This window comes from Pristiophorus japonicus, chromosome 19 (assembly GCF_044704955.1).
Source record: "Pristiophorus japonicus isolate sPriJap1 chromosome 19, sPriJap1.hap1, whole genome shotgun sequence".
Lineage (NCBI taxonomy): Eukaryota > Metazoa > Chordata > Chondrichthyes > Pristiophoridae > Pristiophorus > Pristiophorus japonicus.
In genome coordinates, this window is record NC_091995.1 from 56,454,537 (window position 1) to 56,469,426 (window position 14,890).

Genomic DNA, 14,890 nt, shown 5'->3' on the forward strand with positions numbered 1-14,890 from the left:
CAGCTTTGAAAGTGGATAAATCCCTAGGCTCGGATGAAATATATCCCAGGCTGTTAAGAGAAACACAAGAGGAAATAGCAGAGGCTCTGACCATCATTTTCCAAACCTCTCTGGCTACAGGTGTGGTGCTTGAGGACTGCTAACATGGTACCTTTGTTTAATAAGGGAGAAACAGAGTAACTACAGGCCAGTCAGTCTAACCTCAGTGGTGAGAAAATTATTGGAAAAAATTCTGCGGAACAGGTTAAATCTTCATTTCATCATCATCATCGGCAGTCCCTCGGAATCGAGTAAGACTTGCTTCCACTCTAAAAGTGAGTTCTCAGGTGACTGAACTGTCCAATAGGGAATCACAGTCTCTTTCACAGGTGGGGCAGACAGTGGTTGAAGGAAAGGGTGGTGGGGAGTCTGGTTTGCCGCACACTCCTTCCGCTGCCTGCGCTTGCTTTCTGCATTCTCTCGACGACGAGACTCGAGGTGCTCAGTACCCTCCCGGATGCTCTTACTCCATTTTGGGCGGTCTTTGGCCAGGGATTCCCAGGTGCCAGTGGGGATGTTGCACTTTATCAAGGTTTTGAGGGTGTCCTTGAAACATTTCCTCTGCCACCTGGGGCTCGCTCGCTGTATAGGAGTTCCGAGCTCCTCCCAGAGTCGCAATGAGGATTCCGTCCACTATCTTCATTTAGAAGGACATGGATTAATCAAGGACAGTCAGCATGCATTTAAATAACATAATAAGAACAGAATAAATAAGAGCAGGAATAGGCCATCTGGCCCCTCGATCCTGCTCCACCATTCAATAAGATCATGGCTGATCTGATCCTGGCCTCAACTCCACTTCCCTGCCTGCTCCCCATAACCCTTGACTCCCTTATCCTTCATAAATCTATCTCCACCCTAAATATATTCAATGACCCCGCCTCCACAGCTCTCTAAAGTAGAGAATTCCAAACATCCATGACCCTGTGAGAGAAGAAATTTGTTTTAAATGAGCAAGCCCTTATTCTGAGACTATGCCCCCTAGTTCTAGATTCCCCCACGAGGGGAAACATCCTCTCTGCATCTATCCTGTCAAGCCCCCTCAGAATCTTATACATAATAAGGTCACCTCTCAGTCTTCTAAACTCCAATGAGTATAGGCCCAACTTGCTCAACCTTTCTTCATATGACAACCTCTTCATCTCAGGAATCAATTTCGTGAACCTTCTCTGAACTGCCTCCAATGCAAGTGTATCCCTTCTTAAATAAGGAGACCAATACTGTACTCAGTATTCCAGGTGTGGTCTCACCAATGTACAGTTGGAGCAGGACTTCCCTACTTTTATACTCTATCCCCCTTGCAATAAAGGCCAACATTCCATTTACTTTCCTAATTACTTGATGTACCTGAGTTTCATGTACAAGAACCCCCAGATCCCTCTATACCGCAGCATTTTGTAATCTCTCCCCATTTAAATAATAATTTGCTTTTTTTATTCTTCCTACCAAATTGTATAACCTCCCATTTTCCCACATTATACTTCCTGCCAAATTTTTGCCCACTCACTTAGCCTGTCTATATCCCTTTGCAGATTCTTTACATCCTCCTCACAACTTGCTTTCCCACCTATCTTTGTATCATCAGCAAATTTGACTACATTACACTTGGTCCCTTCACCAAATCATTAATATAGATTAGATTGTAAATAGTTGAGGCCCCAGCACTGACCCCTGTGGCACCCCACTACTTACAGTTTGCCAACCGGAAAATGACCCTTTATCCCGACTCTGTTTTCTGTTAGTTTGCCAATCCTCTATCCATGCTAATATATTACCCCTAACCCCATGAGTTTTTATCTTATGCAGTAACCTTTTATGTGGCAGCTTATCGAATGCTTTCTGGAAATCCAAATACACAACATCTACTGGTTCCCTTTTCATCCACTCTGCTCGTTACCTCCAGAACACGAGCAAATTTGTCAAACATGATTTCCCTTTCATAAAACCATGCTGACTCTGCTTGACTGTGTTATACTTTTCTAAATGTCCCGCTACTGCTTCCTTAATAATGGACTCCAGCATTTTTCCAATGACAGATGTTAGACTAACTGGTCTATAGTTTCCTGCTTTCTGTCTGCCTCCTTTCTTAAATAGGGGCGTTACATTTGCGGTTTTCCAGTCCGCTGGGACCTCTCCAGAATGCAGAGCATTTTGGTAAATTACAACCAAGGCATTCACTATCTCTGCAGCCACTTCTTTTAAGATCATAGGATGCAAGCCATCAGGCCCAGGGAACTTGTCCACCTTTAGTGCCATTAGATTGCCTAGTACGTTTTCATTAGTGATAATGATTGTTTTAAGTTCCCCCCTCCCTATAGGCCCTTCATTATCAATTTTTGGGATGCTTTTAGTGTCTTCTACCGTGAAGACTGATACAAAATATTTGTTCAAAGCCATTTCTCTATTCCCCATTATTAATTCTCCAGTCTCATCCTCTAAGGGACCAACGTTTACTTTAGGTACTCGCTTCCTTTTTATATACTTGTAGAAGCTCTTACTGTCTGTTTTTATATTTCTTGATAGTTTACTCTCATAAACTATCTTCTCCCTCTTTATCATTTTTTAGTCGTCCTTTGCTGGTCTCTTAAAAATTTCCTAATCCTCTGTCCTTCCACTATTCTTTGCAACATTGAGTATGCCTTTGTTTTCAATTTGATCCCATCCTTTACCTCCTTAGTTAGCCACGGATGGTTCATCCTTCTCTCAGAGTCTGTCTTTCTCACTGGAATATATGTTTTGCTGAGAGTTATGAAATATCTCCTTAAATGTTTGTCACTGCTTATCTACCATCTTTTCCTTTGATCTATTTCCTCAGTCCACTTTAGCCAACCTTGCCTTCATACCTTTGTAATTACCTTTTATTTAAGTTCAGGACACTAGTTTGAGACCTAGCTTTCTCACCCTCAAACTGAATTTGAAATTTTCCCATGTTATGATCACTTTTCCCAAAAGGATCCTTCACTACAAGATCATGAATTAATCCAGACTCGTTGCACATTACCAGATCTAAAATAGCCTGCTCCCTGGTTGGTTCCACAACGTATTGTTCCAAGAAACCATCCCGCACACACTCTATGAACTCTTCCTCAAGGTTGCCTTTGCCAATTTGATTTGTCCAATCAATATGAGGATTAAAATCACCCATGATTATTGCCGTACCTTTCTTACAAGCCTCCATTATTTCTTGATTTATACTCTGTGCTACAGTGCAGCTACTGTTTGGGGGCCTGTAAGACCACTCCCACCAGTGACTTATTTCCCTTATTATTTCTTATCTCCACCCAAACTGATTCTACATTGTGATCTTCCAAACCAAGATAATTTCTCACTACTACACTGATCTCGTCCTTTATTAACAGAGCTACCCCACCTCCTTTTCCTTTCTGCCTATCCTTACGAAATGGCAAATACCCCTGAATATTCAGTTCCCAGCCTTGGTCACCTTGCAACCAGATGGCAATCAGATCATACCCGTTTATTTCTATTTGTGCCGTCAGCTCATCTATCTTATTACGAATGCTGTGTGCATTCAGATAAAGAGCTTTTAATTTTGTCTTTTTACCATTTTTCTTTATTCTGACCCTACTTTCTGATGCATTCGTGTCTGATTAATTTGATAGAATTTTTTGAGGTGGTCACATCAGTGCGTATGATGTAGTGTATATGGATTTTAGCAAGGCTTTTTATAAGGTCCCACATGGCAGGCTGGTCACGAAAGTAAAAGCCCATAGAGGCAGGAAGCAAAGGATGATGGATATTTTTGTGACTGGAAGGATGTTCCCAGTGGGGTTCCACAGGGCTCAGTACTGGGTACCTTGCTTTTTGTGGTTTAAAGCAATGATTTAGACTTGAATGTTGGGCGTATGATTAAGAAGTTTGCAGATTATACTAAAATCGGCTGTGTGGTTAATGATGAAGAAGAAAGCTGTGGACTGCAGGAAGATATCAATCAACAGTTCAGGTGGGCAGAACAGTGGCAAATGGAATTTAATCTGGAGAAGTGTGAGGTAAAGCATGTGGGAAGGTCTAACAAGCTAAGGAAATATACATTAAATGGTAGGACACTGAGAAGTGTAGAGGAACAAAGGGACCTTGGAGTGCAGGTCCACAGATCCCTGAAGGTAGCAGGCCAGATAGTTAAGGTGGTTAAGAAGACATACGGAATACTTGTCTTTATTAGCCGAGGCATAGAATACAAGAGCAGGGAGGTTATGCTTGAACTGTATAAAACATTAGTTAGGCCACAGCTAGAGTACTGCGTGCAGTTCTGGTCACTGCATTACAGGAAAGATGTGATTACATTAAAGAGGGTACCCAGGAGATTTACCAGGATGTTGCCTGGACTGGGGAATTTTAGCTATGAGGAAAGATTGGATAGGCTGGGGTTGTTTTCTTTGGAACAGAGGAGGCTGAGGGGAGACCTCATTGAGGTGTATAAAATTATGAGGGGCCTAGATATAGTGGATAGAAAGGGCCTATTTCCCTTAGCAGAGGGGTCAACAACCAGGGGGCAAAGACTTAAAGTGAATTGTAGAAGGTTTAGAGAGGATTTCAGGGGAAATTTCTTTTGGGGCTTTGGAACTCACTGCCTGAAAGGGTGTTAGAGGCAGAACCCCTCACCACATTTAAAAAGTACTTGGATGTGCACCTGAAGTGCCGTAACTTGCAGAGTTACGGATCTAGAGCTGGAAAGTGGGTTTAGGCTGGATAGCTCTATGATGATTAGCGCATACACGATGGTCCGAATTGACCTCCTTGCATGCTGTAAATTTCTGTGATTCTATGAGTGTGCTCTACATTTTGTGACCTATTCCCAGAGCCTCTCAATGCTGGTTGTTCAGTGATATAATGATCCCCTTGCATACAGCACTCTGTGTGAATCTGGTCTCCCTCAGCCCCTCTGACCTGCCTCTCCCTCAGCCCCTCTGACCTGCCTCTCTCCCTCACTCCCCAGATGCCGGTGAGAAGGGCGGCCAGCTCTCGGGGGGGCAGAAGCAGCGAGTGGCGATTGCACGCGCTCTGATCCGTGATCCCCGGGTCCTCATCCTGGACGATGCCACCAGCTGCCTGGACACAGAGAGTGAACACACCGTGAGTACTGGGGTCACCATCACTCCAGATATTGGGGACACAGCGAGTGAACACACAGTGAGTACTGGGGTCACCATCACTCCAGATATTGGGGACACAGAGAGTGAACACACAGTGAGTACTGGGGTCACCATCACTCCAGATATTGGGGACACAGAGAGTGAACACACCGTGAGTACTGGGGTCACCATCACTCCAGATATTGGGGACACAGAGAGTGAACACACAGTGAGTACTGGGGTCACCATCACTCCAGATATTGGGGACACAGCGAGTGAACACACAGTGAGTACTGGGGTCACCATCACTCCAGATATTGGGGACACAGCGAGTGAACACACAGTGAGTACTGGGGTCACCATCACTCCAGATATTGGGGACACAGCGAGTGAACACACAGTGAGTACTGGGGTCACTGTCATTCCTAATATTGGGGACACAGCGAGTGAACACACAGTGAGTACTGGGGTCACCATCACTCCAGATATTGGGGACACAGCGAGTGAACACACAGTGAGTACTGGGGTCACCATCACTCCAGATATTGGGGACACAGAGAGTGAACACACAGTGAGTACTGGGGTCACTGTCATTCCTAATATTGGGGACACAGCGAGTGAACACACAGTGAGTACTGGGGTCACCATCACTCCAGATATTGGGGACACAGAGAGTGAACACACAGTGAGTACTGGGGTCACTGTCATTCCTAATATTGGGGACACAGCGAGTGAACACACCGTGAGTACTGGGGTCACTGTCATTCCTAATATTGGGGACACAGCGAGTGAACACACAGTGAGTACTGGGGTCACCATCACTCCTGATATTGGGGACACAGCGAGTGAACACACAGTGAGTACTGGGGTCACCATCACTCCAGATATTGGGGACACAGCGAGTGAACACACAGTGAGTACTGGGGTCACTGTCATTCCTAATATTGGGGACACAGCGAGTGAACACACAGTGAGTACTGAGGTCACCGTCACTCCTGATATTGGGGACAAGGGGAGTGAGCACACAGTGAGTATTGGGGACAGGGGGAGTGAACACACAGTGAGTACTAGGGTCACCGTCACTCCTGATATTGGGGACACAGAGTGAACACACAGTGAGTACTGGGGTCACCGTCACTCCTGATATTGGGGACAGGGGGAGTGAACACACCGTGAGTACTGGGGTCACCGTCACTCCTGATATTGGGGACAGGGGGAGTGAACACAGTGAATACTGGGGTCACCGTCATTCCTGATATTGGGGACTTGGGGGAGTGAACACACAGTGAGTACTGGGGTCACCGTCACTCCTGATATTGGGGACAAGGGGAGTGAAAACACAGTGAGTACTGGGGTCACCATCACTCCTGATATTGGGGACTGGGGGAGTGAACACACAGTGAGTACTGGGGTCACCGTCACTCCTGATATTGGGGACTGGGGGAGTGAACACACAGTGAGTACTGGGGTCACCATCACTCCTGATATTGGGGACACAGAGATTTTACTTGCCAACCTTCATGCTCTCTCTTTGCTTTCCTGATTTCCTTTTTAATTTCATTCTTGCACTTTCTATACTCCTCTAGGGTTTCTGCAGTGTTGAGCCTCGGTATCTTCATAAGCTTCCCTTTTTTTGGTATGGCCTGAGGTCATGAAAGGCGCTATAAAAATGCAAATCTTTCTTGTTTTATCTGTCTTTCTGTCTCTCTATCACACACTCACTCTAACTTACACACACTCTGTCTCTCTCACCCAACCACTCACTCTCTCTCTCTCTCTCACTCTAACTTACACACACTCTGTCTCTCTCACCCAACCACTCACTCTCTCTCTCTCTCTCTCTCTCTCACTCTAACTTACACACACTCTGTCTCTCTCACCCAACCACTCACTCTCTCTCTCACTCTCTTTCTCTCTCACTCTAACTTACACACACTCTGTCTCTCTCACCCAACCACTCACACTCTCTCTCTCTCTCTCTCTCTCTCTCTCTCACTCACTCTAACTTACACACACTCTGTCTCTCTCACCCAACCACTCACTCTCTCTCTCTCTCACTCTAACTTACACACACTCTGTCTCTCTCACCCAACCACTCACTCTCTCTCTCTCTCTCTCACTCTAACTTACACACACTCTGTCTCTCTCACCCAACCACTCACTCTCTCTCTCTTTCTCTCACTCTAACTTACACACACTCTGTCTCTCTCACCCAACCACTCACTCTCTCTCTCTTTCTCTCACTCTAACTTACACACACTCTGTCTCTCTCTCTCAAGAACACAATAGGAGCAGTAGTAGATCATTTGACCCCTCGAGCCTGCTCCGCCATTCAAAAGATACTTACTAAGACTGCATCCTAGGGTCCTAAAAGAAGTGGCTGCAGAGATAGTGGATGCATTGGTTGTTATCTACCAAAATTCCCTGGATTCTGAGGAGCTCCCAGTGGATTGGAAAAACACAAACCCCTATTTAAAAGATTACTGCACAAGATAAGAGCTCACGGGGTTGGGGGTAATATATTAGCACAGATAGAAAATTGACTAACTAACAGAAAACAGAGAGTGGGGATAAGTGGGTCATTTTCCAGTTGGCAAATGGTAACTAGCGGGGTGTCTCGGATCGGTGCTGGGGCCTCAACTAGTTACAATCTATATTAATGACTTGGACGAAGGGACCGAGAGTAATCTAGCCAAGTTTGCTGATGATACAAAGATGGGTGGGACAGAGTCGACATATTTACTGAGGCGTACGAAAGCATGGGTCTTACGCTAAACATCTGTAAGACAAAGTTCCTCCACCAGCCTGTCCTCGCAGCACAGCACTGCCTCCCAGTCATCAAGATCCACGGCGCGGCCCTGGACAATGTGGACCACGTCCCATACCTCGGGAGCCTCTTATCAACAGCAGACTTTGACAATGAGATTCAACATTGCCTCCAGTGCGCCAGTGCAGCCTTAGGCCGCATGAGGAAAACAGTATTTGAAGACCAGCCTCTCAAATCTACCACCAAGCTCATGGTCTACAGGGCTGTAGTAATACTCGCCCTCCTGTATGGCTCAGAGACATGGACCATGTACAGTAGACACCTCAAGTCACTGGAGTAATACTACCAATGATGTCTCCGCAAGATCTTACAAATCCCCTGGGAGGACAGACGGACCAACATTAGCGTCCTCATCCAGGCCAACATCCCCAGCATTGAAGCACTGACACTTGATCGGCTCCGCTGGGCAGGCCACATTGTTCACATGCCAGACACGAGACTCCCAAAGCAAGCGCTCTACTCGGAATTCCTACACGGCAAACGAGCCAAAGGTGGACAGCGGAAACGCTACAAGGACACCCTCGAAGCCTCCCTGATAAAGTGCAACATCCCCACCGACACCTGGGAGTCCCTGGCCAAAGACCGCCCTAAGTGGAGGAAGTGCATCCGGGAGGGCGCTGAGCGCCTCGAGTCTCATCGCCGAGAGCATGCAGAAATCTAACGCAGGCAGCGGAAAGAGCCAGTGGCAAACCAGTCCCACCCTCCCTTACCCTCAACGACTGTCTGCTCCACCTGTGGCAGGGACTGTGGTTCACGTATTGGACTGTTCAGTCACCTAAGGACCCATTTTAAGAGTGGAAGTAAGTCTTCCTCGATTCTGAGGGACTGCCTATGATGATGATGAGGGTCAGAAAGCAAGTTGTGAGGACACAAAGGGATATAGACAGGCTCAGTGAGTGCACAAACATTTGGCAGATGGAGTATAATGTGGGAAATTGTGAGGTTATCCATTTTGGCAGGAAACAAACTAAAGCAAATTATCATTTAAATGGAAAGAACTACAAAGTGCTGCAGTACAGAGGGACCTGGGAGTCCTTGTACATGAAACACAAACGGTTAGTATCTGGTACAGCAAGTAATCAGGAAGGCAAATGGAATTTTGCAAGCGGGATGGAGTATAACAGTAGGGAAGTCCTGCTACAACTGTACAGGATATAGCTGAGGCCACACCTGGAGTACTGCGTACAGTGTTGCTCACTTTATTTAAGGAAGGATATACTTGCACTGGAGGCAGTTCAGAGAGGGTTCACTAGGTTGATTCTGGAGATGAGGAGGTTGACGTATGAAACAAGGATGAGCAGGTTGGGCCTATACTCATTGGAGTTCAGAAGAATGAGAGGTGATTTTATTGAAATGTATAAGATACAGAGGGGGCTCGACAAGGTGGATGCAGAGAGGATATTTTCATGTGGGGGAATCCAGAACTAGGAGGCATAGTTTAAGAATAAGTGACTCCTCATATAAAACTCAGATGAGGAGGAATTTCTTCTCTGAGAGTCATACATCTGGGGAATTCTATGCCCCAGAGAGCTGTGGAGGCTGGGTTGTTGAATATATTTAAGGTGGAGATAGATAGGTTTTTGAGCAATAAGGGAGTGAAGGATTATGGGGAGCAGGCGGGGAAGTGGAGCTGAGTCCATGATCAGATCAGCCATGAACTTGTTAAATGGTGGAGCAGGCTCGAAGGGTCAAATGGCCTACTCCTGCTCCAAATTCTTATGTTCTCTCTCTCTATCTCTCTCGCTCACACTCTCTCTCACACGTTCTCTTTCTCAGTCTCTGTCTGTCTCTCTCTCTCTCTCTCGGTGTCTCTGTCTCTCTCTCACAAACTTTGTCTCTCTCTATATCTCGCTTTGTGTCTCACACACATTCTGTGTCTCTATCTCTCTGTCTGTCTCTCTCTCCCACCCTCTCTCTCTTTCACCCCCTCTCTCACCCACACTCTCCCTCTCTCGCCCGCCCACTCTCTCTCTCTCTCTGCCGCCCTCTCTCTGCCGCCCACTCTCTCACACTCTCTGCCGCCCTCTCTCTCCCGCCCACTCTCTCTCTCTCTCTCTCTCTCTCTCTCTGCCGCCACTCTCTCTCTCTCTCTGCCGCCACTCTCTCTCTCTCTCTCTCTCTCTGCCGCCCACTCTCTCTCTCTCTCTATCTCTCTCTCTCTGCCGCCCACTCTCTCTCTCTCTCTCTCTCTCTCTCTCTCTCTCTCTGCTGCCCACTCTCTCTCTCTCTGCTGCCCACTCTCTCTCTCTCTGCCGCCCTCTCTCTCTCTCTCTCTCTCTCGCCCGCCCACTCTCTCTCTCTCTCTCTCTCGCCCGCCCACTCTCTCTCTCTCTCTCTCTCTCTCTCTCTCTCTGCCGCCCACTCTCTCCTCTGCCGCCCACTCTCTCTCTCTGCCGCCCACTCTCTCTCCTGCCGCCCACTCTCTCTCTCTGCCGCCCACTCTCTCTCTCTGCCGCCCACTCTCTCTCTCTCTCTCTCTCTCTCTCTCTCTGCCGCCCACTCTCTCTCTCTCTCTGGCTGCCCACTCTCTCTCTCTCTCTCTGCTGCCCACTCTCTCTCTCGCCCACTCTCTCTCTCTCTCTCTCTGCTTCCCACTCTCGCTCTCTCTCTCTGCTGCCCACTCGCTCTCTCTCTCTCTCTCTCTCTCTGCCGCCCACTCTCTCTCTCTCTGCCGCCCACTCTCTCTCTCTATGCCGCCCACTCTCTCTCTCTCTCTCTCTGCCGCCCACACTCTCTCTCTCTCTCTCTGCCGCCCACTCCCTCTCTCTCTCTCTCTCGGCCGCCCACTCTCTCTCTCTCTCTCTCTCTCTCTGCCGCCCACTCTCTCTCTCTCTCTCTCTCTCTCTGCTGCCCACTCTCTCTCTCTCTCTGCTGCCCACTCTCTCTCTCTCTCTCTCTCTCTCTCTCTCTCTCTCTCTCCTGCCGCCACTCTCTCTCTCTCTCTCTCTCTCTCTGCTGCCCACTCTCTCTCTCTCTCTCTCTGCTGCCCACTCTCTCTCTCTCTCTGCTGCCCACTCTCTCTCTCTCTCTCTTTCTCTGCCGCCCACTCTCTCTCTCTCTCTCTCTCTGCTGCCCACTCCCTCTCTCTCTCTCTCTCGGCCGCCCTCTCTCTCTCTCTCTCGCCGCCCACTCTCTCTCTCTCTCTCTCTCTCTGCTGCCCACTCTCTCTCTCTCTGCTGCCCACTCTCTCTCTCTCTCTCTCTCTCTGCCGCCCACTCGCTCTCTCTCTCTCGCTCTCTCTCTCTCTCTCTCTGCCGCCCACTCTCTCTCTCTCTCTGCCGCCCACTATCTCTCTCTCTCTACCGCCCACACTCTCTCTCTCTCTCTCTCTGCTGCCCACTCGCTCTCTCTCTCTCTCTCTCTCTCTCTCTCTCTCTCTCGCTGCCCACTCTCTCTCTCTCTCTCTCTCTCTCTCTCTCTGCTGCCCACTCGCTCTCTCTCTCTCTGCTGCCCACTCCCTCTCTCTCTCTCTCTCGGCCGCCCACTCTCTCTCTCTCTCTCTCTCTCTCTGCCGCCCACACTCTCTCTCTCTCTCTCTCTCTCTCTTGCTGCCCACTCTCTCTCTCTCTCTCTCTCTGCTGCCCACTCTCTCTCTCTCTCTCTCTCTCTCTGCTGCCCACTCTCTCTCTCTCTCTCTCGCTGCCGCCCACTCTCTCTCTCTCTCTCTCTCTCTCTCTCTCTGCTGCCCACTCTCTCTCTCTCTCTCTCTCTCTCTGCTGCCCACTCTCTCTCTCTCTCTCTCTCTCTGCTGCCCACTCTCTCTCTCTCTCTTTCTCTGCCGCCCACTCACTCTCTCTCTCTCTCTGCCGCCCACTCACTCTCTCTCTCTCTCTGCCGCCCACTCCCTCTCTCTCTCTCTCCTCGGCCGCCCTCTCTCTCTCTCTCTCTGCCGCCCACTCTCTCTCTCTCTCTCTGCCGCCCTCTCTCTCTCTCTGCTGCCCACTCTCTCTCTCTCTCCTCTCTCTCTGCCGCCCACTCGCTCTCTCTCTCTCGCTCTCTCTCTCTGCCGCCCACTCTCTCTCTCTCTGCCGCCCACTATCTCTCTCTCTCTGCCGCCCACTCTCTCTCTCTCTCTCTGCTGCCCACTCGCTCTCTCTCTCTCTGCTGCCCACTCGCTCTCTCTCTCTCTCTCTCTCTCTCTCTCTCTCTCTGCCGCCCACTCTCTCTCTCTCTCTCTCCCTGCTGCCCACTCTCTCTCTCTCTCTGCTGCCCACTCTCTCTCTCTCTCTCTCTGCTGCCCACTCTCTCGCTCTCTCTCTCTGCCGCCCACTCTCTCTCTCTCTCTCTGCCGCCCACTCGCGCTCTCTCTCTCTCTCTCTCTCTCTCTCTCTCTCTCTCTCTGCCGGCCTCTCTCTCTCTGCCGCCCACTCCCTCTCTCTCTCTCTCTCTCGGCCGCCCACTCGCTCTCTCTCTCTCCCTCTCTCTGCCGGCCACTCCCCCTCTCTCTCTCTCTCGGCCGCCCACTCACTCTCTCTGCCGCCCACTGTCTCTCTCTCTCTCTCTCTCTCTCTCTCTGCCGCCCATTCTCTCTCTCTCTCTCTCTGCCGCCCACTCTCTCTCTCTGCCTCCCACTCTCTCTCTCTCTCTCTGCCGGCCTCTCTCTCTCTGCCGCCCACTCCCTCTCACTCTCTCTCTCTCTCGGCCGCCCACTCGCTCTCTCTCTCTCCCTCTCTCTGCCGGCCACTCCCCCTCTCTCTCTCTCTCGGCCGCCCACTCACTCTCTCTGCCGCCCACTGTCTCTCTCTCTCTCTCTCTCTCTCTCTCTCTCTCTCTCTCTCTCTCTGCCGCCCATTCTCTCTCTCTCTCTCTCTGCCGCCCACTCTCTCTCTCTGCCTCCCACTCTCTCTCTCTCTCTCTCGCCCGCCCACTCTCTCTCTCTCTCTCTCTCTCGCCCGCCCATTCTCTCTCTGCCGCCCACTCTCTCTCTCTCTCTGCCGCCCACTCTCTCTCTCTCTCTCTCTCTCTCTCTCTCTCTCTGCCGCCCACTCTCACTCTCTCTCTCTCTCTCTCTCTGCCGCCCACTCTCTCTCTCTCGCTCTCTCTCTCTGCCGGCCACTCCCCCTCCTCTCTCTCTCTCTTGCCCACTCTCTCTCTCTCTTTGCCGCCCACTCCTCCTCTCTCTGCCGCCCACTCTCTCTCTCTCTCTCTGCCGCCCACTCTCTCTCTCTCTCTCTCTCTGCCGCCCACTCTCTCTCTCTCTCTCTGCCGCCCACTCTCTCTCTCTCTCTCTCTCTGCCGCCCACTCTCTCTCTCTCTCTGCCGCCCACTCTCTCTCTCTCTCTCTCTCTCTGCCGCCCACTCTCTCTCTCTCTCTGCCGCCCACTCTCTCTCTCTCTCTCTCTCTCTCTGCGCCCACTCTCTCTCTCTCTCTGCTGCCCACTCTCTCTCTCTCTCTCTCTGCCGCCCACTCTCTCTCTCTCTTCTGCCGCCCACTCTCTCTCTCTCTCTCTGCTGCCCACTTCTCTCTCTCTCTCTCTGCCGCCCACTCTCTCTCTCTCTCTCTCTCTTTCTCTCTCTCTGCCGCCCACTCTCTCTCTCTCTCTCTCTCTGCCGCCCACTCTCTCTCTCTCTCTCTCTTGCCGCCCACTCTCTCTCTCTCTCTCTCTCTGCCGCCCACTCTCTCTCTCTCTCTCTGCCTGCCACTCTCTCTCTCTCTCTGCCGCCCACTCTCTCTCTCTCTCTCTCTCTCTCTGCCGCCCACTCTCTCTCTCTGCCGCCCACTCTCTCTCTCTCTCTCGCCACTCTCTCTCTCTCTCTCTCTCTCTCCCTCTCTCTCTGCCGCCCACTCTCTCTCTCTCTCTCTGCTGCCACTCTCTCTCTCTCTCTCTGCCGCCCACTCTCTCTCTCTCTATCTCTCTCTCTCTGCCGCCCACTCTCTCCCTCTCTCTGCCGCCTTCTCTCTCTCTCTCCTCTCTCTCTCTCCCTCTGCCGCCCACTCTCTCTCTCTCTCTCTCTCTCTCTCTGCTGCCCACTCTCTCTCTCTCTCTCTCTCTCTCTCTCTCTGCTGCCCACTCTCTCTCTCTCTCTCTCTCTCTCTGCTGCCCACTCTCTCTCTCTCTCTCCTCTCTCTCTCTCTCTCTCTCTGCTGCCCACTCTCTCTCTCTCTCTTTCTCTGCCGCCCACTCTCTCTCTCTCTCTCTCTGCTGCCCACTCCCTCTCTCTCTCTCTCTCGGCCGCCCTCTCTCTCTCTCTCTGCCGCCCACTCTCTCTCTCTCTCTCTCTGCTGCCCACTCTCTCTCTCTCTCTCTCTCTCTCTCTGCCGCCCACTCGCTCTCTCTCTTTCGCTCTCTCTCTCTCTCTCTGCCGCCCACTCACTCTCTCTCTGCCGCCCACTATCTTTCTCTCTCTACCGCCCACTCTCTCTCTCTCTCTCTCTCTCTCTCTGCTGCCCACTCGCTTCTCTCTCTCTCTCTCTCTCTGCTGCCCACTCTCTCTCTCTCTCTCTCTCTCTCTCTCTCTCTCTGCTGCCCACTCGCTCTCTCTCTCTCTGCTGCCCACTCCCTCTCTCTCTCTCTCTCGGCCGCCCACTCTCTCTCTCTCTCTCTCTCTCTCTCTCTCTCTCTGCCGCCCACAATCTCTCTCTCTCTCTCTCTCTGCTGCCCACTCTCTCTCTCTCTCTCTCTCTCTCTGCTGCCCACTCTCTCTCTCTCTCTCTCTCTCTGCTGCCCACTCTCTCTCTCTCTCTCTCTCTCTCTGCCGCCCACTCTCTCTCTCTCTCTCTCTCTCTCTCTCTCTGCTGCCCACTCTCTCTCTCTCTGCTGCCCACTCTCTCTCTCTCTCTCTCTCTCTGCTGCCCACTCTCTCTCTCTCTCTCTTTCTCTGCCGCCCACTCACTCTCTCTCTCTCTGCCGCCCACTCCCTCTCTCTCTCTCTCTCGGCCGCCCTCTCTCTCTCTCTCTCTGCTGCCCACTCTCTCTCTCTCTCTGCTGCCCAC

General features: G+C 50.6%; 1 protein-coding gene across 1 annotated transcript in view; it reads left to right on the top strand.

Annotated features, from left to right (window-relative positions):
• LOC139229877 (antigen peptide transporter 1-like) overlaps nt 1-14,890 on the top strand; it is a 264,121-nt gene that overhangs the window by 243,139 nt on the left and 6,092 nt on the right. Inside the window, 1 exon segment of the mRNA XM_070861510.1 lies at nt 4,994-5,130. Within this exon segment, the coding sequence (XP_070717611.1) occupies nt 4,994-5,130 (137 nt within the window).